Here is a 21,718-nt window from a genome sequence, read left to right as displayed (position 1 = left end):
TAAACTAGAATCAGTTGGTATCTCAAGCAAACTCCTCACCTGAGTAATATGACCAATACCAACTAACTCCACGTATCCGTCTCACATTGTCCCTGTATCCTGGATGTGAATGCAAGATGAACTCACAACATTATCAATGACCACATATGATCCGCTTGTCGCAGAAAGCTGAGTATCAGGAGTGCAAGATGAAACTAAACTCAACTCCATGCCATGCTTATCCCCATGTCTCTCCCAGTCCTGTAATGCCAATGGAGTATTCACCAAAGAAGCTTGAGTGTCCTCAAGCTCGCGAGAAAGCCTGTCAACTTCCTCCTCCTTCCTCCTCAAGGCATTTGAATAGTCTCCAACAAGGCTAAGAAGATGGTCACGATCTGATAGAAGATGTAAATAACTCAACTTAATCGTTCTCATTCCTTCCCTAATCGCCTGTAAGTCAACACAAGAAGAACCTGTTGTGACTCCTTTCTGTCTCTCCTGCAGTTGAATCATTCAAATGTGATTCTTAATCAATTCATGCATCCTGTCATGATGAGATAAAGTTGCGACAATATCCTTGTCTCTTGTCTTCAGCTGGCTTGCAAAACCAAGTGAAGAGCTACTAGCCTCTATCTCATGTGAAGAAACATCCAACTGTGCCTGATACTCATTTTCTGCAAAGTCCTGAATGCTCACTTTTTGATCAACTGTACTATCCTCAAACATGACAGTTTCCTCAACTGCTGTAACTTCATCCAGCCCAATTCTATTGTAATCACTATTTGTGTCAATCACGCAATCCGGTGTCATTGTGATATCACCTTCTGATGCAACTGGCTCAACCTGCGCAACATCTGTAACCCCTTTTGCCTGTGAAGATGATGCAGATAAACCATTACCTGAAGATGTGCTACTGTCTCCCTGTATCGAATCCGCATGTCTGTTAAACTCCTCATACAAGTTTCTGCTTGTCATACGGAAGGTACGATCCTTAGGCCTATCAATCAGGCTCTTTAACCACGTACCTGCCATAGGTGACAAATTCCTCTCTTTTGTCCAAACATACCATAAGTCTTTTGCCAAAAGTTTAGAAATTTCATCCTCCTCAAACAGGATTGTGAACATGATGGAGTGCATTAATGCCAATACCCTGCTGGGATGAAACTCGTCCATAATATTCCAAAATGTATTAAACATCCTGCGAATGTCACCAATACAACCTATTGCCAGCATAATATTTTCAAATCTACACCTCGCAAATACTTCAAGTAATCTTGCCCTTTGTGTGAAATAAGGGTCTCGGATTTTGTCCAACTTTTCGAAGCTTTTTACCATGGCATGAAGTATCTCTCTCATAATTTGATCGTCATAAGAATCAAGGCCAGCTATTATCCTCATGATTTCACTAATGCAAGAGTGAGTTGTAAGTCTTATTACCTCATCATGATGTCTCAATAATCGGGGCTTAACCAACGAACCAAATGCTGGAGATAAAGCTGTTTGCATAGCATCGGGTCTTGACTGATCAAACTTGCCTAAATAAGTTGCCAACTCGTCCAAAGTTCTTAGAAGGTCCTCTGTCTGCTGAAATGGACAATCCAATTTCTTCTTTACATTGTGCATTCTTTCTTCCAAATCCTTGTCTCTTGTGAAAGCCATACAGATAATTGAATTCAATCTGAAATAACCCAATCAGGCTGGCAAGAAACCGCTCTGATACCACTGTAATAACCCCAACAAGTTATAACTCCTTCAAACACCAAAAATATTTATACTTCAGTTGTTTGACATTTCGTCAAACATTTTGCAAGCAAGCTATGATACCACTGTAATAATCCTACTCAATTCCGACCTTAAAATGCTGATTGAAGGCTCGAAGAATTTGTCAAACACTTTGCATACAAGGGGTCATATGACTGATATAACTTTCCAGATTGCTGCAATGACTCTTGTTTCGATTTGCATCAAAGATAATGCTTACAAAAAGACTCCAGATTGTCTAAACAATGACCTAACATGAATGTGCAACTAATTTTGACAATATTCAATACAAATATGAGACTTAACTACTTGCAATATGCAGCTACAGCAACTAGTGATTATGACAAATACTTTGGATGCAACCTAAGATGGCATTAATGCACTTACAACCAAGTGTCATTAATTTAAACACTTAGTATGCAAAATTATAACATTATTTATGCCAAAGAGAGAGCTTACAACCAATTGATATTTTGTCAAACAATTGGAATGCAAACTAATAAGCTGATCATAACTCTAGGTTTGCAATATAGATAGTCTAAAAATTACAATGCTCTTTCAATTGCAAAATCCTAGCCTTCCTTTGATACCAATAATGCCAAATGGCAAACAAAGACAAGTACAAGGTGAAATAATGAAGTTCTGAAGCTATATTTTGTACTCAGCTGAAAACCTACATTTCTCAGAAAATATGCCAAATGAGAAGTGAAGAACCTGATTGTGGATAGCTGTAATATTTTCCTTCGATGCTGCCCCTTTTGCTTGCTTTTTTTCCAATCTGCTTTTTCCACTTGCTTTTTTCGGATTTGCTTTTTTCATTTTGCTTTTTCGAACTGCTTTTCGGATTGCTTTTTTCGGAGCTTCTTTTTTGGATTGCCTTTTCGGCCTGCTTTTTTTTTTTTTGGGTTTTGCTTTTTCAACCTACTTTTTTCGAACTGTTTTTTTTTGTTTTTCTTTTTCGGCTTGCTTTTTTCGGACTGCTTTTTCAGCCTGCGGACCTGCTAGAAATGACCTCCAATAAGTTCAACCCTGCTAAAAAAAACCTCCTGAATTGCTAAAATGCTGAAAATGGCCTTAGGCCCAATGATGCCCTAGCTGAAGTGACTGAAGTATCACCTCCAAATGTGCAACCCTTCAGAAGATATTTCACTTCCTCAGTTATGCTAATCCAAGGGAGTTTTCGTTCCCAAAGATCAACTGACTATCTGAAACCACTTGGCTCCACAATAGACTATGTGACTGAATCACAATTTGATGTCAAGAGAGAAATAAACAACTGGATGATTAGAATGAAGCCCGGGGTGCCTATTTATTCTTTTTTCTCCACTTTCTCCAGAAGCTTCTAGAACATTATTTTATTTTATCTATTAAGTGACTTTATAAAATATTTTATAATTCAAGTCACTTTATTAAATTAATTAAATATAAAGTTACCTTTTAATATTTATTTATTTGATAACTTTATAAATAATTAACTTAATACCACTTATTTATTTAATTAAAATAATTAATTAGTCATCCTCATAAAATATTCATTATTTTGGATAACCTAATTAATTAAATTAATTAAATCAAATTGCCTCCAAAACGGGGACATGACAGCCCCTCTTCATTAACATTCTCACCACTGAAGCTCTCTTCGAGAAGGTTTAGTCCGTTAGGAATATAATAGTGGTCGTTGCGATTGTGTCAGTGGCTAAGTTTGTGCCACCGTCGACGTCTATATGCATGACCATACCCAAAGAGATTTTTGAACATAATGATGTAAACAATTTCATCAATTTGTGTCATTGGGATCTTGCTGAAGGACACAACAATATTTATATGAGTGGCGCAACGAAAGTTTGACGAGAAAGTGGTGCTGCAGAGGATTGATGTCATTTCACTTGTCTCACTTGCGTGTTTGATTTGGGACCCTAGAGCTTTCGTTTGATGACAAAGTTCTCGATAGCAATCAATCTTTGGGGAGCAAAGATTTGTCATCTCCCCAAATTTTAATGTAATAATTAAATTAAATTAATTAATTAATTGGTCCCAAAATTTAAATAATATAACAAAAGGACCTTTAATTAGTTAGTTTAATTAATTAATATGGGGCCCAAGTTAATAATATTTGTATTTGTGGTTCCGATTGATTTAGTATATCTCGGACCTAGATTTATTCTTATTGTTTCCATAGGTGTTGCCATCGGCTATCTTTGTAAACCCTCGGGAGTTCCTCCGAAGGGTATTTAAGCATGACATGTAGGTGGTAGTTGTCATGCGGTTTGGATTATTTTCTTTATATTGCAAATTCCAGTTGGGATTCTTTGTTGTTCGCCATTTCAGATGTGAAAGATCTTCCCAATGTGGCTCTCTTCTGTTTTGGTGAGATTCAACCTCACGCTATTTTGTCAGTGTATTACTTTGCTTCAGATTAGCAAATTCGGAACACCATTTTAGTCTGGAATATATCTCTATCTATTTGTGACCGTCTCAATATACTTTGGTGTCTTTGTAATTTCCTTGTAGTTTTCAATCCATTCTGGAGGACTTAGCTTGAGCGAATTTGAAGAACAAAACCGTACTGCATCACCTCCATCAAGCACGACCTCTTTATTTCCTCACCGAATGCTCAACTCCATCACCTTACAACATCCTCTTGTCACTGTACGGGGCCACTATCTAAGCTCTTGCTATCGTACAGACACAATCATTAGCGAACAACCATCTAGTTGCTACCGTATGGCCTCTCCTAATCCTACCGCACGATCTCCCATTACGCACTGCTTGCTCCACAATACTGTACAACTCCCCATTGCACTCCAACACTACCGTACAACCTCCCATGTGTGCATTGAGTACCAGAATACTACCGTATGACATCCCCATTGTGCATCAGACGAATACTTGATAGGCATTTCACAATTGGGACGTGTTGGAAGCGAAACAAAATATTACAATGGTATTAGAGCAATTATCGTCGGCCTGAGATTGCCTTCATCGCCTTTGGGTTGAGATCCCCTTTGGGTTGAGATCCCCTTTGGGTCAAGATCCCCTTCGGGAACATATTTCTTTTGGGTTGAGATCCCCTTCGGGTCGAGATTCTCTCCGGATCGAGATTGCCTCACAGCATAGATCCCGTTTGGGCCAAGATTGCCTTCGAACAGAGATTCCCTTCAGAACATTATAGTGGTATCAGAGCAATTGCCTTCGTCACCTTTGGGTTGAGATCCCCCTCGGGTCGTGATCGCCAGGATCCCCTTCAGGAAGTCATTTCCTTTGGGTCAAGATCCCCATTAGGTCGAGATCCCCTTCAGGCTGATATTGCCTTCGGATCGAGATTGCCTTCGAACAGAGATTCCATTTGGGCTGAGATTGCCTCCAAACAAAGATTCCCTTCGGGACGAGATCCCCTTCGGAACATTATAGTGACCCCATAGTATATGGTGTTTAAGAAGGTTCTAACATTAACACATCAATGTGCACCATGAACTACGTGTAAGGCCAAGGGGTAACAATTACCATTCGATAAAAATAAAAAATAAAAGAGGTGGAAGACATAGAGCAAAAGACACATGACAACATCAAAAGATCAAGTGGGATACGAGAAAGAGACTACTGACATAGAAGGAATTCATGTGAGACTGTGAGAAATAAGCCAAGGAAATAGATAAGCAAATAACGACTTTGGGCAGTGACGCATATTCATGGAAGATATAAAAGCAACGAATGTATATGTTAAAATCGAAGGCAACAAATGATGAAGGACCGACAAGAAGAAAGTCGATAGAATAACAAAAGTGGTTTTAACATTGATGTGGGTATGGGTTATTTCAAGCCACATCACCTATGAACCAACTAGAGAGGATTTCAAATAGGACTGAAGGAGAATATATAATGATAAAAGATATGTTTATAGTCAACATCCTTGAGGAGATCGAGTAAACTATAAAAGCCGCCCAACATTAAGAAGATCCCTGTGAATGATAATAACCAAATCAGACAGCTTAAACATGATATAGTAAGCTTCATTCCAGGACTTAAAGTGTAAACTAGTCAAAGTTGATTTATTTCCTACCTGTGTTTATCATGAGGAAGTGACGACTTCCAAATGATTATCAGTTTTATTTGCAGAAGTTATTGAAAGGTGCAGAAGCTTAATTTTATCCTTAGTGTGATGTTTTAGGGTGGCCTAAGTGGATAAGGAAATTAGTGAGTCAACGGGTGAATAAGTAAAAAGCGCAAAGAAAGTGAAATTGGAGGAAAAACCAAACAAGCTTTTGAGAGCTGACCCGCACAAGTATAAATGTAGGTATTATAGGTAATGGTTGTTTCATGAATATTTATTTTTATGTTTAATATTTTATATTTGTATATAACAGTGTGTATGTATAAATATCTATTAGAGAAATGATTAATATATTTATGAGATGAATATAATATTTTCTAAGAAAGTATTATGAAAGTTTCAATTATGAAGGTTAAGTCAACAATAATCGATATTTTGTGATATCAATTAAATTTTTAATGTTCTTATAATTATTGAGAATAATTATTAAAAGGATTATTTTTATTATTATTATAAGAATTATGTGCCTTGATCTTTTCCTTAGAGAATGTTATTGTAGGAAAAGGAAGATTGAATTCAAATTCAAAGGGAGATTGAGATTCAAAAGGAGCCTAACATTCCAATAGATGCAACCTTGAAAGAGAAAAGGCAGATAGAGGAGATGGTTCCATTAACCTTTAGTGATCTCGAACGTATTGATTAGGAGGGAATAGACCATGTTGAAGATGGATTCTCTAGTAATCAATAAATTGTAGCAGTCAAGAGAATTGTGGTTCTTGAATATTCTTCAAAACTATATGGGCCTACCTGTGTATATCATGAGGAAGTGACGATTTCCAAATAATTATCACTTGTCTTTGCATAAGTTATTGAAGTGTGATGATCTTTCAATAAGCTTAATTTTCTCCTTAGTGTGTGATGTTTAAGGGTGGCCTAAGTAAATAAGCAAAATAAGTGATTCAGTGGATGAATTCATAAAAAGCATCAAAGAAAGTGAAATTGGAGGGACAACTAAACAAGGTTTTGAGAGCCGACCCACACAAGTATAAATGTAGGTATTATAGGTAATGTTTGTTTCATGAATATTCATTTCTATGTTTAATATTATACATTTGTATATAACATTGTGTATGTATAAATATCTATTAGAGAAATGATTAATATATTTTTGAGATGAATATAATATTTTCTAAAAAAGTATTTATGAAAGTTTCAATTATGAAGGTTAAGTCAACAATAATTATATTTTGTGATATCAATTAATTTTTTTAATGTTCTTATAATTATTGAGATTGATTATTAATGGTATTATTATTATTATCATAAGAATTATGTGCCTTGATCTTTTCCTTGGAGAATGTTATTGTAGGAAAAGGAAGATTGATTTCAAACTCAGAAGGAATTTGAGATTCAAAAGGAGCTTGACATTTCAATAGATGCAACCTTGAAAGAGAGGGAGCAAATAGAGGAGATGGTTTCATCAACCTTCAGTGATCTTGAATGTATTGATTAAGAGGGAGTAGACATGTTGAAGATGGAATCTCCAATAATCAATAAATTGTAGCAGTCAAGAGGATTGTGATTCCTAAATATTCTTCAGAACTATATGGGCCTACTTGTGTATATCATGAGGAAGTGGCGACTTCCAAATGATTTTCACTTGTATTTGTAGAAGTTATTGAAAGGTGACGATCTTTCAATAACTTAATCTATTATGATGGACACCTTATGATGTCAATGCAGATCATGATAGATTATACTTTGCATGGTGGATGTTTATATGGTACGCATCATGAGAATGCGAGTGCACATACCTTATAAACACTTTGAGTATATGATGAATGGTATGCAAATTGATGTTCAGGAGGCCATTGCACAGAGTACTTGGTGAATGTTAAATAAGTTGAATTCAGGAGGTCATTACTCATAGTACTTGGTGAATATCGTGCAACTTGACATTTGGGAGGTCATTACTCAAAGGCACCTAGTGAATGTAAAATGAGTTTGTCATGTCCCCATTTTTTTGGTGGCAGTCTGATTTAATTAATTTAATTAATTAGGTTGTCCAAAATAATGAATATTTTATGAGGATGACTAATTAATTATTTTAATTAAATAAATAAGTGATATTAAGTTAATTATTTATAAAGTTATCAAATAAATAAATATTAAAAGGTAACTTTATATTTAATTAATTTAAAAAAGTGACTTGGATTATAAAAATATTTAATATAGTCACTTAATAGATAAAATAAAATAATGTTCTAGAAGCTTCTGGAGAAAATGGAGAGAAAAGAATAAATAGGCACCCCGAGGCTTCATTCTAATCAATGAGTTGTTTATTTCTCTCTTGATATCAGATTGTGATTCAATCACATGTGCATTGTGGAGCCTAGAGTTTCTGCAATTGTCACAACTGGCCATTGAGAACGAAAACTCTCAATTGGTACGCAATTTTGAGGGTGTGAAATATCATCTGAATTATTGCAGATTGGAGGTGACGTTACAGCCATTTCATCAGGGCAAAATCGGTGGCTTAAGGCCAAATTTGATGATCATTGATTATTGGAAGATTAGCTAGAGCAGAATCAATTGTCATTTATACAAACCATTGTAGTATTAGAGAAAATTCCAAAGGAAATCAGGAGGAGAGATTAAATTCGATTCAGATCAACAGGTCAAGAGGGTGCAAATTTCGGAGGAGATTATAAGCGTTGATTTATTTCACAAGCAAGCAAAATTCAAGTTGGCTGGTTCAGAGATTTGACATGTGAAATCTGGATTAGAGCCAGTTACATTAGTAGGTTATGCGGTTTGTTTGGACGAGCTGGCAGGATCCTTTTCGACTCCGACTGGGAATCCATCTACGGCAAATATCCAAGGGCAGATAGCGGGGTTAAGATGCATTTCTACAAGCGTTTCCAGACAAGCGTTCTTCACTCAGGTTACACATTGCGTTTTCATGATTCGGCCTCCGCTCCAATATTGGTGAATCCGGCAGCAAAATTACACACACTAGAATTCTGCGGCAGTAACAATAAAGATTCAATCAAGTTTGGGCGTCCATGAAATATTAATGATAAATCGCAAGTCGCGAAGACAGGGTTGGAAACGATAGTCAGCACGAACTGTGTCAATTCCGGTTCGAACTCGCACACCAGTCGTGACACGCAACATCAATGGAGTCTGGCCGGAGGCACTAATGAAATCAGTAACTGAAGTGTCTTGGATAAACCGCAGGCTCAGTTGTGATTCCGGAATCCACATTGAAGAGGGCGGACAGTAAATTTTAGTCTCATTGCATGCGATTCAGAGCATGCACTTTCTTGATACCGGGCGAATTCAATTCTCATCAGTTTGGGTGCCATTTGGAAGGAACGCAGTGGTAATCCATGTCCAGGAGTACGTAAGGCTAAGAAAAGGGGTTAGAGTTTTGCTAGTGAAGTCTCCATTGAATGCTTATTTGTGCTGTGGCGACAAAATAATAGAGGCAGCATTGATTTGTCATAAGCTGCAACCACAAATTCTGGAGGAGCGTTCACACTACAATGGTCTGCGATCAGTATTGGGAAGGCAGCATCTAACTTAGAGGATATGCAAGCTTGTGCTCGGAGACAATTTCTTAATCCTTCTTTAGCAATTGAAGACCCAATGTTGATTCTTCTCTTTGCCAGGTTCATTTAATTAATAAGATTATAGCATATTACATTTGCAATTGTAAATATTTGCAAGTTTCTATTAGCAAATAAAGTTGGCATGAAAGTGTTTGACAAATTGTCGTAGCTCAGTTTTGGTGTAATTTAGTAGCTCTTTAAGACAGGATTATTTCAGTGGTATCAGAGCTTGTTTGCAAACTGTTTGACGAAACGTCAAACAACTGAAGTATAAAGATTTCTGGTGTTGGAAGAAGTTATAACCTGTTGGGGTTATTTCAGAGTTGACATACAAATATCAAATGAGTCGACATTCAAGAAACTAGAATGTCAAATGAGTTGAGATTCAATTTTCTTATATTACATTGAGGTATTATATGGTTATGTGTTTATCCTCCCTAGCTAAGAGGGAGTGTTAATATTTTGTAGCTTTGGTCTGATAAACTCTAGTGAAGATATGTGTGTGTGTGTGTGTGTGTATATATATATATATTACTATTCGTATATTAGAGAAGGAGATAATATATAATTTGTAAATATGTGATTATAATAATTAATATTATGAATAGACATGTCTCTGAAGGGACATGTCTATTCATAACTCATTCTCCATATAAATATATCGATAGCTGCATTTGAAAAACATATACCAAAAACATGGCAATGCAATTACACTTGCAGCAATCCTGTTACTCCAACAAGTGCTTATGCTATATCTATGTGGTTTGTTAGATTCCTACTTTGTTGATTGCCTAGGTTCAACCCCTCTGATTTGTTTTTTAATTCTTTGAAATTGAGTTTCCTTAAGCCTTTAGAAGTTGTTAGGCCTACTTCGTATTCAGTTGTTTTAATAATGGTTTGGTTTTGTGTTGTGATCCTGGCCTGATCTCATCTTTTTCAACCATAATCAGACTCATTCAAGGAAATGAATATGGTAAGAACCTTTGGTGACCACACTAACATGATCATTTGTATAATATATTTTTGCCTACTTCATAGTAAGTTGTTTTGATATATTTAAATATTCTTTTCCTTTATGTTAAGAAAAAACTTCAAAGGGAAGTCATTGTGTCCAAAGGAATGATTTAGTCTTGTGGTATGGTCCTGATGAGATCTCATCCTTTTCAATCATAGACAAACTCATATAAGGAAATGAATCTGACAAAAATTATTGGTGACAACGCTGTGACATGATTGGTTGTTCTAATATATTTTTACCTACTTTATATTCAGTTTTCATATATTTTTTTGCCTTTATGTTAAACTTAGAAAGGAAAAAGGAAAGACATTGTATAAAGGAATTGTTTGGTTTTTTGTTATGGTCTTCATCAGATCTTATCCTTTCCAACCTTAGGAAATGAGTCTGACAAGAACCTTCAGTGACAACACTGTAAGATGATCAAATCATTATGATATCAGAAAATATCCTTGATAAATCTTGATAAGCTGCATAGTATCATTGGTGAAGTCAGTTTCACTACATGAAATAATTCCTGTTGAGTTGAAGTTGAAGAAGAGATATAAATGTCAAATGATTCTCTCTTAGACTACATGAACTTGTGAATGTGTTTTAATAAATAGTGCAATCAGAGAGATACATTTGCCAAATCACCCCTCATTTAATTTTTATCAATTAATCTGGGAATCAGAAAAGTGGATTAATTGCTATAGAGGGAGTCTGCCTTGAATTATATGTGTGATATCGGTGAGCTGCTTAATGAATCTTCTAGTAAAATTTGTCTGTTGAATTTCTCATGGTCCTTGTTTGACCATTCCATAAAAGCAAGGGTAGAGATTTAATGGTCCATGATTACAAAATGGCATATCATATGAAGCATGGCTAAGTCAAGGTTATTATTTTGAATTAAGCATATAAGTGAAGAAAAGAGATTCTCAATGTCTTTTTACAGATCAATTGACCTTTTCTTGAGTGCCATTTAGATATTTCATAGTTTTTCAGAAAAAATTTCAGTAGATTGGTTCTTCCTGAATTTTAAAATTTCTCATGGAATTCCTGGGACACATGGTTTTAATTTCATTACCAGACCAAGAAACTTTGGAATGTAGAGTACTCTTACATGGGTGATACCCATGATATAAACTGAATAAGATATTTTCTTGGCTTTTCTGGTTCCCAAAATAATTATTTTTTTGTTTTAGGTTTTCAATAAACTATTTTTCTCTGTAATGTTATTGATAATTGCACTTCTTTCTTGTCTGAAGAACAGTAATGGAAGACTGTTGTGTTAGTTTCTACTAATTTGATTGGTATTTGCTCTTTCCTATGATAGACGGGGCATATAGATTTTCACTCCAAGATTGAAGATTCAGTTACAGGTTCAATAGAGACAGTTGATAGTTTAAAACATTCTGAGAACATGGCTATTCATCCAAAGCAAAAGGTAAGATTTTATATTAAATGAATAAAAATTGGTTGATTTTGTTTAGCTATATGCTTTTCATACTGACAAAAGATTACCTTGTATAATTAATTTTTATAACTTATCAAATTTTTCTATCTTTTAGGATTTTGAGTATTTAAAGGGAAATTAGATATTGACAGTTTTCTTGTTCTTTTAACTTGAATTAGCTGATAATAAGGTTGTCCCAGTATTTCATTTCAATTTAACGTAGTTTTTTTATCTTATTGTATTTGTGGAGATATTGCATATGGTCACGGTTCCTGTAAAACATGAATATACTTTATTATCGGAATGCTGATTCTCTAAATCTAGTTTGTTTTTTTCTTGTCACTCTGAGCTTGGAAGCAGAGATTTTCTTGATAAACACGATGTATTTAGCAAACTTACTGGTTTGGGTGTGGGCATGGATGCGGGTATGCAAATCCGTACGTGGATGCGTGAACTTTTCCCAAGGGTTTGGATGCGACTGGGTTCGTGCATATATGTATGAAAAATAAGAGAAATATACAAAATTGTAAAGCTATATCATTTCATAGCATGATGAATCATCAACTAAATTACAAAAATGTAGTTGATGAATCACTACATGAAATAATTCCTGTTTCAACTACAATTACTAAATTACAAAATGTAGTTGATGAATCATGATTCAATGTTCATCAATCGTCAAAAGGAATATTAAAATAACAATTTTCCATTAGATTTTAAGTGGCTGCGAGTTCAAGATCATTATGATCATTTGAACCCAAAGCAATTTCACTTGCACTAGATGCACCTTGTGGTATGTCATCATCCACATCATCCATAGTGGCTATAGGAAAATCTTGAATGGTTGCATCCACATTAGTAGACTCAGGTGCTGCTCCCTTTTTGTACTTAGGATTCTTACATGACAAAAGATGCAAATTGGAATGGATATACACCATAGTTCCGAGAATCGCCTAAAAATTGCTAGAATCACTGGTTTGGCGATTTGATTTAGGCATATCGATTTTTTTGGGGCCGTGAATCATTTTTGGCGACTTTTTTGCCATGAATCGCCTGAATTGTCAATTTATGGAAAAAATCGCTTGAATCGGCTACATAAATCGGCCGCGTGGTAAGGCATAAAGTGAACTCATTTTTTTATTAAAACACTTGTTTTTATTTATTTATTGGCCTTTTGTTACATCGCAATTTTTGACCCAATTTAAAATGTTCATATAGCCGTTGAGGTTTCACGTGAAGTCAGTTGACAGTTAAAATTTGCTATAATCATGTGACATGGTAAGATGGTTAATCGTTATAATTTCATATGAAGATGAAATGCTAGTTAACCGTTATGATGATATTTTAAAGCTGTTTTGGAAAGTTGATTATTTATCTTAAATTCATGGGAATTGAAAAGGCGGTTAGCCGTTATGATCGTTTATGATTAATAACTTGTTATGGTAATATGATTTAACTGTGGAGAGTTTCCTTGTAGGGAGCACGTCAAAGGGGTGGAAGCATTGTCAAAAAAGAATTGGGCATAGGGGCACCACTATCACTAGGCAAATAGGTATGAATCTTGAATCAACATGGCTAAGGGTAAATGATTGGGCAAGCAAGAGTGTATGTTGGACAATACCATGAGCTACTTGGATAACATATAAAACATTTAAATATTTAAAGATAATCAAAATACATACCTTTGAATAGTTTATGTTGGTATTGTCATCATTTCATTATTTATATATATATATATATATATATATATATATATATATATATATATATATACCATAAGTATAAGAGTATGGTGCCACCATAGTATTAAATTATTCAAGCTCATCTCTATTAACATATGTATACATATATATATGTATATACATTGAGAGTATATGAAGATAAAACAATCTCCCAATTATGCACGTATATAAATATGCATATCCTAATAGGTATAACCTTGGACACAATAATAATATGATGACACCATTCAAAAATAACATGTATATATATATATAAAAGTATAAAATTATAAATTATTCTTTTATAAGGAGTCCTTCAAATTCTTTTTCTAATAATTATAAGTCTCTATAAGAGACGAGGAGTATACTTGACATTTTCCTTCTTTTGAATCGATGAACCAAGAAGCCAATAATCTTCTTGTAATTGCTATCAAGAGTTGCGGCTTCTATTCAAGCCTTCCATATTGTTCTCATTATATATAAGCTCGAGGGTATGTCTGGTAGAGATCATTGATACTATTGTTCTTTCCCATTCCTTCTTCTCCTTTTCTTTTCCTATTAACTCTTCCATTTTTATGAATAAGTCATCAAAACTTGCTCCTGTCGTCTTCTCCCCCCCAAGTTTTTTGGAAAATGGAGTCTACAATTGAGCATTTGATAGAGACATTTGCTTGAAATGAGGAATTGCAGGAACAAGGCTTTGCAAATTTAGGAAGTGGCATGTGTATCTTGTCACTTTGTTTTCCAAGCTCCTCGCAATTTGTGTGCATTCTCACCAAAGAAAGAAATGAATTATGGTTATAGATAAATTGCTAACTTGTTTGGCATCTTGTCTATACTATTAAGTGGCCTATGTATCTTGTCACTTTGTCTTACAAACTTTTTGCCATTGTGTGCATTCTCATCAAAAGAAAGGAACCAATTATGGTTATAGATAAATTGCTAACTTGTTTGGCATCTTGGCTATATTATTGACCCATCAAATCTTCTTAATTCAGTTAACAACATATCTAGACAATGTGCAACACACAAAGCCCAATAAATATTAGGATGCCTCTCCATGATAAGTTGCATTGTAGCTACATATGTTGCTGCATTTTCTGTGATAAGTTGGATAGTGCTCTCAGCCCCAATTTCCTCTATCACTTTTTAAAATTGATTGCACAAAGTATTAACATTTTTGACTTCGTACAACACATTTAGAGACTTCGAAGAAATCCCTTTGTGCCTACATAACCCGAGGACGTGTTCTAGCCCAAAAGCACCAATTCAGAAATGGGGATGTTTGTGGGACAAGAGGATGGGTATGGGAGGTCTCCCGCATGTCCTTGAAATTCCTAAAATTACAAGAGACGTCTTGGAAATGGGGCGATATCATAGGAACAAATGGGGGACGACTAACTGTCATCAGTATGGCCAGGGATGTCTTGGAAATGGGGGGACATCATAGGAAAAAATTGGGGGATCGCTAACCGTCATCAATACGGCCGAGAACGTCATAGACATCATCCAATTGTACCGAGGACAGACAACCGTTCCCAACATTAAAGCACAAAATAAATAAATGTTGAAACCTTATTTTATTGACATGATTGAATTTCTTAACAGGCTTTGTTGGAAATTTATGATTGGTAATCTGCTTAGCTGATATTAACAAATATAAAACATGCATGGTTAAAACAAATTTTAAAATTGACAGCTAATACATAAAAAACGGAACTGAGATATATTTATGATACTATAAAGTTGAACACGATGATGAATCTTTATGGTAGCCCTCTAGCCTTTGGGCATATTTAGATTTTCAGATTTCTATGATATTGTTCACTGTTAAACTTATATTTTTGTTCACATATTGATATGCATATTGACAATTGAAACTGTTTTATGAATGAAATAAAGTAGAGTCCAATTTTAATACATATTGTATAATTCAGTACTGAATTGGTTATTATTTCGTACATGGCATTCAAATGGTGTATGTTAAGGTTTTGTAATGTTTAAATCATAGTTTTAAAAAAATGAGATATCACGATCTCTCCCGCCTGTCTGGATTAAATGCGACAAAAAAATGATGGTATCTTGCAAAAACACACCACGATTTTCACGGTAAACATCGCGCGAAAATGGGAAAAACATCATGAGTCTCGTTGACCAGTCAAACAAATGTGGACTTTAGCTTTACCAGTTTTTATTATTTAATATGTTGGATGAACTACAAAGTTTTGGTTTTTTTTTAACCTATTTCCCTCTACGAGAGTTGATGACAACTCTCATATTGGCATCTGCATTCTGCAGCAACAAAATTTGTTTCTGGCTCTCATTATTATTTCATTTTGACTTGTTTCTGGCATCTGCACTCGGCTCTCATTCGGATCTGTTTCACTCAGTTCTTTGTAGTATGACATTCAGATTTTTGAGTTTTTCCTAGACTTCCAGTTCCAAGCATATTCTTTTTTTTGTAAATTTGAATACATCCTAATTTGATTAAATCATTTGTTAAAAATTTAATTTATTTTAATTTTTAAATTTTTGTTTTGCTAAAAGATTAAATTGTACAATACAGTGATACTAAAAATTTAAAATTTAAAATATTTATACTAAGTTTTAAATATTTAAATTTCATTAAATTTAAAGTTGATTAAGTTTGAAATATAGTGAATTTAAAGTATTTGCTTAAATTTATAATACAATAAATATGAAGTATTTAAATTTTTAAAGGGGAAAGTAATTTAAATTTACTGTATTTTAAATATACAGTAATATTGTTTTATTTTCATTTTTAAGAACTATTACATTGTTGTATTTACTGTATGGATAGGGCCAAAGAGGCCATTCAACACTTGTATAGGTAAGATGAGACCAAATTAGACCCATATGGAACATAATTGATCGTAGGTTGATCCAATAACTCCAACAACATATTCATGCAGTTGCCTACTACTTGAACCTAAGTTCTATTTCTCCAATACTTTTAGTGAAAATTCAGAGGTTCAAATTGGCTCGGATACATGTATTCAAAGATTGGTTGTTGAGTTGGACCACCGAGACCTAATACTTGATGAGTTGCAGAGCTACAAGAGGGAAGAGGAGCCATTGTTTTCCTTTCTTGATTGCAAATGTAGGAGATACACCTTGCAACTGGGTAAAAAAGAACACGTGTTTAGTATTATCATACCATTTATTTCACTCATGAAGTTTATGGAAGTTTTACCACATCATAAATAGATTTTTTTTTAATCCTTGCAGATTTGTGGTGGGAAGATTATGGTGCCACAATGCCTAATCTTCAAAAGCTTTCCATCCAAAGTTTATTGCAGGCTTGTAGTGCTTGTGGTTGCGAGAGAAACTTGAGTACTTTTGAGAACAAACACACAATGAAACGTAATAGGTTGACTCAAAAGCGCTTGAATGACTTGGTTTATGTGAAGTACAACCTTCTCTTGCACGAGAAGGAGGTGGAAGGGCAAGCTTCATATGAAGCACTTGACTTGGATGACATTAACCCATATTCAACAAATTGGATTGCTCCTCCTGATGGTGAGGATGTAAATGGGGATGTGGATGATCCTTTATTTATAGATGAGTAGCTAGCTGAGTTTGAGACATAGTTACCAAAAACGAGAAATGAGAAATGAGAAAGGTAATGACAACGACAACGTGGTGAGAAACAAATTTTTTAAAAGTTGCATAAAAGAAACGGCTATATATATGTGTGTGTGTGTTAGTGTATTCTTGCATATGTTACATGGATAATTTTAGTTACTATATAACTTGCATGTCTCATTCTCTCACACACAATGATTTCAATTTTTATATATACGCAAGAAAGTTTTATATACACAACATTTCATGTTATTTAAGTAAAAATGCATGAAGTTAAATAATATCATATATCACTTTAAAATATTTTATATTTAACTTACTTTAACTTTAATGCATATAATATTATTGATTAAAGTAAACATGCATGAAATTAAAGTTTGTTAAAATATAAAATATAATAAAATAAAGACTAGTAATATCATTGATCAATTTCTTTTTCAAAATCAAAATAATTCTTAGTTCTAAAGAGAAAATATAATTATCACAATTATTTTTGATTACATAAAATAACATCTTAAAAAATCATCAAAGTCTTAAAATCCTATTTAGAACCCGGCTTACTATGGGTACCGCTAGGAAAGAGTTGGGTTGAGAAAAAGTTCGGTCTCGCCCCAAAGTTCAAGCAATGTTTTTGCTTGTCTCGTCTCTTTCCATTCCAACATGAAGTAAATTTTCCTTTGCATTATCTTTGTAATGTGCCCATTTTTGTTGGCATCAGAGTTTGAGAGATTAGCCTATTATTGCGATCCTCGTAGGCTAATTAATGTGGATAGAGGGTCTTCTGAGGCAATGGCTTGACTTGGGAGGGTCTTATCTTCTCCACAATTCAGTAGGCTATAAGTTGGTCTTCATTCGGCTCAGATTGGACTTTGTTTGGGCTTAGTTTTGTGTACTTACTATATGTGGTTGGTGTTGATCGAGATGGACACTTTATATTTTTGGAAAGTGCATTGTCATTTGGAGAAATAATAGGAATGACTCTATTTCAGATGGCATATTCAAATGATGAGTATTTTGGGAGTTATATTTTTAGTGGCCAAATTATTATTAAATAATTAAATGACTTATTATAAAGTTATAATTTCACTTAAGTTGAAGGTTGAGTTATCAATGGAAAGAGCAATTTATTAATTAGTTAAGCCAAGTCAAGTGAGAGAATATAATGAAAGGTTCTAATTAATGTTGTGTGGTGAAGCTTCTTGAGTGAAGTTAAATTTTGGCAACCAAAAGGGAATTTGGAGGTTATAAATACAAGCCCATTTGTTGGGAAAAGCACGTTGAATATTTATTTGCATTTGTTGCCTTTATGATTTTTTTGAGGTTCTGATTTTCAAATCCCTTGCCAAGGTATAAGGGTTTGATCTAAGGTTTTTACTCAATTGCTGAAGTATGGTGGACTTTGGTTTCTTGTAAATTCTAAGATTTTCATGGTGGCTACTCGTGTTGTATTTCCTGTGGCTGAGGAGCAATTGTTGGTTGCAATAATTCAGTGTCTTCTCTTATTGTATTGACTATGGCTGAGAGGGCAGATCTATCCTGGAGAATTTGGTAATTTATATCTTTGATTTCTGGTAATTTCCTGATTTGGATTTCTCAAGGTTGGACATTTGTGGTTTTGCTGGTAAAAAAATCTTTATGTGATTGCAAGCTGGAATTGTTCTGAAGATTTTTCTGTTAAAGACCTGTGATCAGAATTTAAGGTGGAGTTGTAACCTATCTACTGTGATTTTGGAAGTTGTGCAAACAAATAGGTTCTATCAATAACCATTGTAATTCTATCTTGATGCAAATTGGATCTGTTAAGCATCTTCAGGCTGATTGCTTATTGTGATTTCAGTTTATATGCAGCAATTATTAATGATATATTCAGAATTGCACGCTTGATTAATCAATTTTAAGAATTGGGCTTGCACAGTAGCTATAGATTCTTTAATCTAATATTGTTTCCACTTAAATTTTATATGCAAAAAAAAGAAACACCATAAAACACAAAGGTAAATATTATAACACAATTGTGAGCCAAGTGTTTGACGAATTGTCAAACTAGTGAATAGTGAAGAAAATTGATGTTATTTGAAGCTATAACCGAGCAGGGTTATTACAATGTTATTAGAGCCAGGTTTCCTGCCAGCCTGCAGGAATTGAGCTCCGAATCAGTTCATATTGGTCAGTGCTTGGTTAGAATTGCAGTTAGTATTTGCTCTATTATTTTCTATTTAGTATCATGACTGATGATATGAGATTTGTGCTAGGTATGCATTATACTCGAAGAGGACGTACAACTTCACCTAGGGAAGGTGAACCTGAGATATAGTTTAGTGTTGTTGGTAGTTCGGTTGGTTCAGGTGGGGCAGGAGTTAGAGATGTTGTTGTTAACAGAGAGGCTATGCAAACATTTAGGAACCTGAAAACTTGACAACAACAAATAACAGGTGTACTGCAGCAGTTTTCTAACACTCTGCAGTAGATAACACTTCCTCGAGGATGGAGTAGGGAGAGAGCTCGAGATGTTTCTGTTGGTTCTCATAGATCTTGAGTCGAGGATAGAACCCAAGATGGTGATAGGTACAGAGATGCAGATCGGGTTCGAGTTGAGGATCGTGGCAGATTAGCTGATAGAGTTGACATACATACTGGTACTCATAATAGGCCGCAGAGGCCCATGTTTCTAGGACCTGAGGTGGATGTGGTTAGTATTGAGTCTGAGGCCACTCCTTTCTTTGGCACACTTTGCGGAGTGGGATGCTTTACCACAGGCTATTAAAGATCATATGAATTTTGATACGTTCGTGACTAAAAAATTGGAACATTCCAGAGTGAGGTTGGCACGTGAGAGATAGCGACCTTGACAGACTAAGTTACAACAAGTTCACAGTAAGATGACGATGGAGCACTTTGATGGTATTAAGAGAGTTACAGCTTGAGCTTGGTTTCATAAGCTTGACACATATTTGACTTTGTATCCTATGTCAGAGGTGAATGCTATTAGATTTGGAGTGTTGCATCTGGATGGAACTGCCCATGATTAGTGGTACCATGGGTTAGTTTCTTTGCAACATGATCAAATTACTTCCTATCAAGAATTTGTGGATCACCTAATTGAGAGATTTGATAGGAAGGATCTGGAGGTGTACTTCCGTGAGTTGGCTCAACTAGAGCAATTTGGTGGATTGGAGAGTTACATCAGTGAGTTCCAAAGGCTTTTAGTCACAATTTATGATATTTCGCAGTGCAGGTGAATGATGTTATTCACAGAGGGATTGATTGAGACACTTCGTGGATGGGTGAAGTCATTGGACCCATCTTCTCTATAGGTAGCGATGAGGAAGGCACGAGACTTGGAGTCGTCTTCTTGAATCAAGGTTGCTTCGAAATCTTTTTCTCTTTTGCCTGATGATGAGGAGTGCCCACTAGTTGTTGAGGAAAAGGGAAAGTCAGTGGGGAGATCTGATGACACTTCTAGAGAGGATTTGAAGAGGCGATGACTTTGCTATTGGTGGAAGGGGCCTTTCTCTAAAGGCCATACTTGTGCGTTGAGACTGAAGGGAGAAACTAATTGTGCTATGTGGGTTTACACTGATGTGATTAAGGATGAGTCATCATAACATGAGGACGACGATAGAGATGATCATAGTGGTGGTAGAGTTTATATAGTGATGAGTATTTACAGTTTGGTATTTGACTCACATGTTCAGGATTTGCATCGGGTGCAGAGTTGGTTTGTGTCTAAATAGGATTGTCTATAGGATGATTGGGTAGATACAATGAAGGAGAGTGTGCTGAGATCTCCTATCGAATTCTTTGCTAGTGTTGTTCCGACTTTTGCATCATCAACACTAGTGTTCGGTAATATGTTGCAGGTCATGTTATTGGTTTTGATGATGGCACTAGCATGCAGTTGGTTCAGTGAGGACATGGACATCACTTGCTTCTTATGGGATCCTGGTGGAGGTTTCAGTGTGATGTCGGATTGCTTGAGGACAAGCAATCTCGAGGAGGGAGAATTGTAATGTCCCCATTTTTGTCCGCATCAGAGTTTGAGAGATTAGCCTATTATTGTGATCCTTGCAAGCAAATTATTGTGGATAGAGGGTCTTCTGAGGTAGTGACTTGACTTGGGAGGTTCTTATCTTCTCTACAATTCAGTAAGCTAGTTTTGTATACTTACTATTTGTGGTCAGTTGGTGTTGATTGAGATAGACCATTTCTATTTTTGGAAAGTGCATTGTCACATGGATAAATAGTAGGTATGGTTCCTATTTCAGATGGCATATTTAAATGATGAGTATTATGGGAGTTATTATATTTTTAGTGGCCAAATTACTACTAAATAATTAAATGGCTTATTATAAAGTTATAATTTAACTTTATAATTTCACTTAAGTTGAAGGTTGAGTTATCAATGGAAAAAGCCATTTATTAATTAGTTAAGCCAAGTCAAGTGAGAGAATATAATGAAAGCTTCTAATTAATGTTGTGTAGTGAAGCTTCTTGAGTGAACTTACATTTTGGCAACAAAAAGGGAATCTAGAGGTT

General features: G+C 35.0%; 1 protein-coding gene across 3 annotated transcripts in view; it reads left to right on the top strand.

The window, feature by feature from the left end:
- Positions 1–21,718, top strand: part of LOC149575274 (uncharacterized) — a 277,364-nt gene that overhangs the window by 214,434 nt on the left and 41,212 nt on the right. For all 3 annotated transcript variants that reach the window (XM_089815065.1, XM_089815067.1, XM_089815066.1), the window contains one exon: positions 11,736–11,846. In XM_089815065.1, coding sequence (XP_089671191.1) covers positions 11,736–11,846 — 111 coding nt within the window. The remainder of the gene's footprint in view (positions 1–11,735; positions 11,847–21,718) is intronic.

The sequence above is a fragment of the Cupressus sempervirens genome, chromosome 2, assembly GCF_028749045.1.
Source record: "Cupressus sempervirens isolate cs-2001-9-10 chromosome 2, ASM2874904v1, whole genome shotgun sequence".
NCBI classification, from domain to species: Eukaryota; Viridiplantae; Streptophyta; class Pinopsida; order Cupressales; family Cupressaceae; genus Cupressus; species Cupressus sempervirens.
This window is presented reverse-complemented; position numbering and strand designations above follow the sequence as displayed.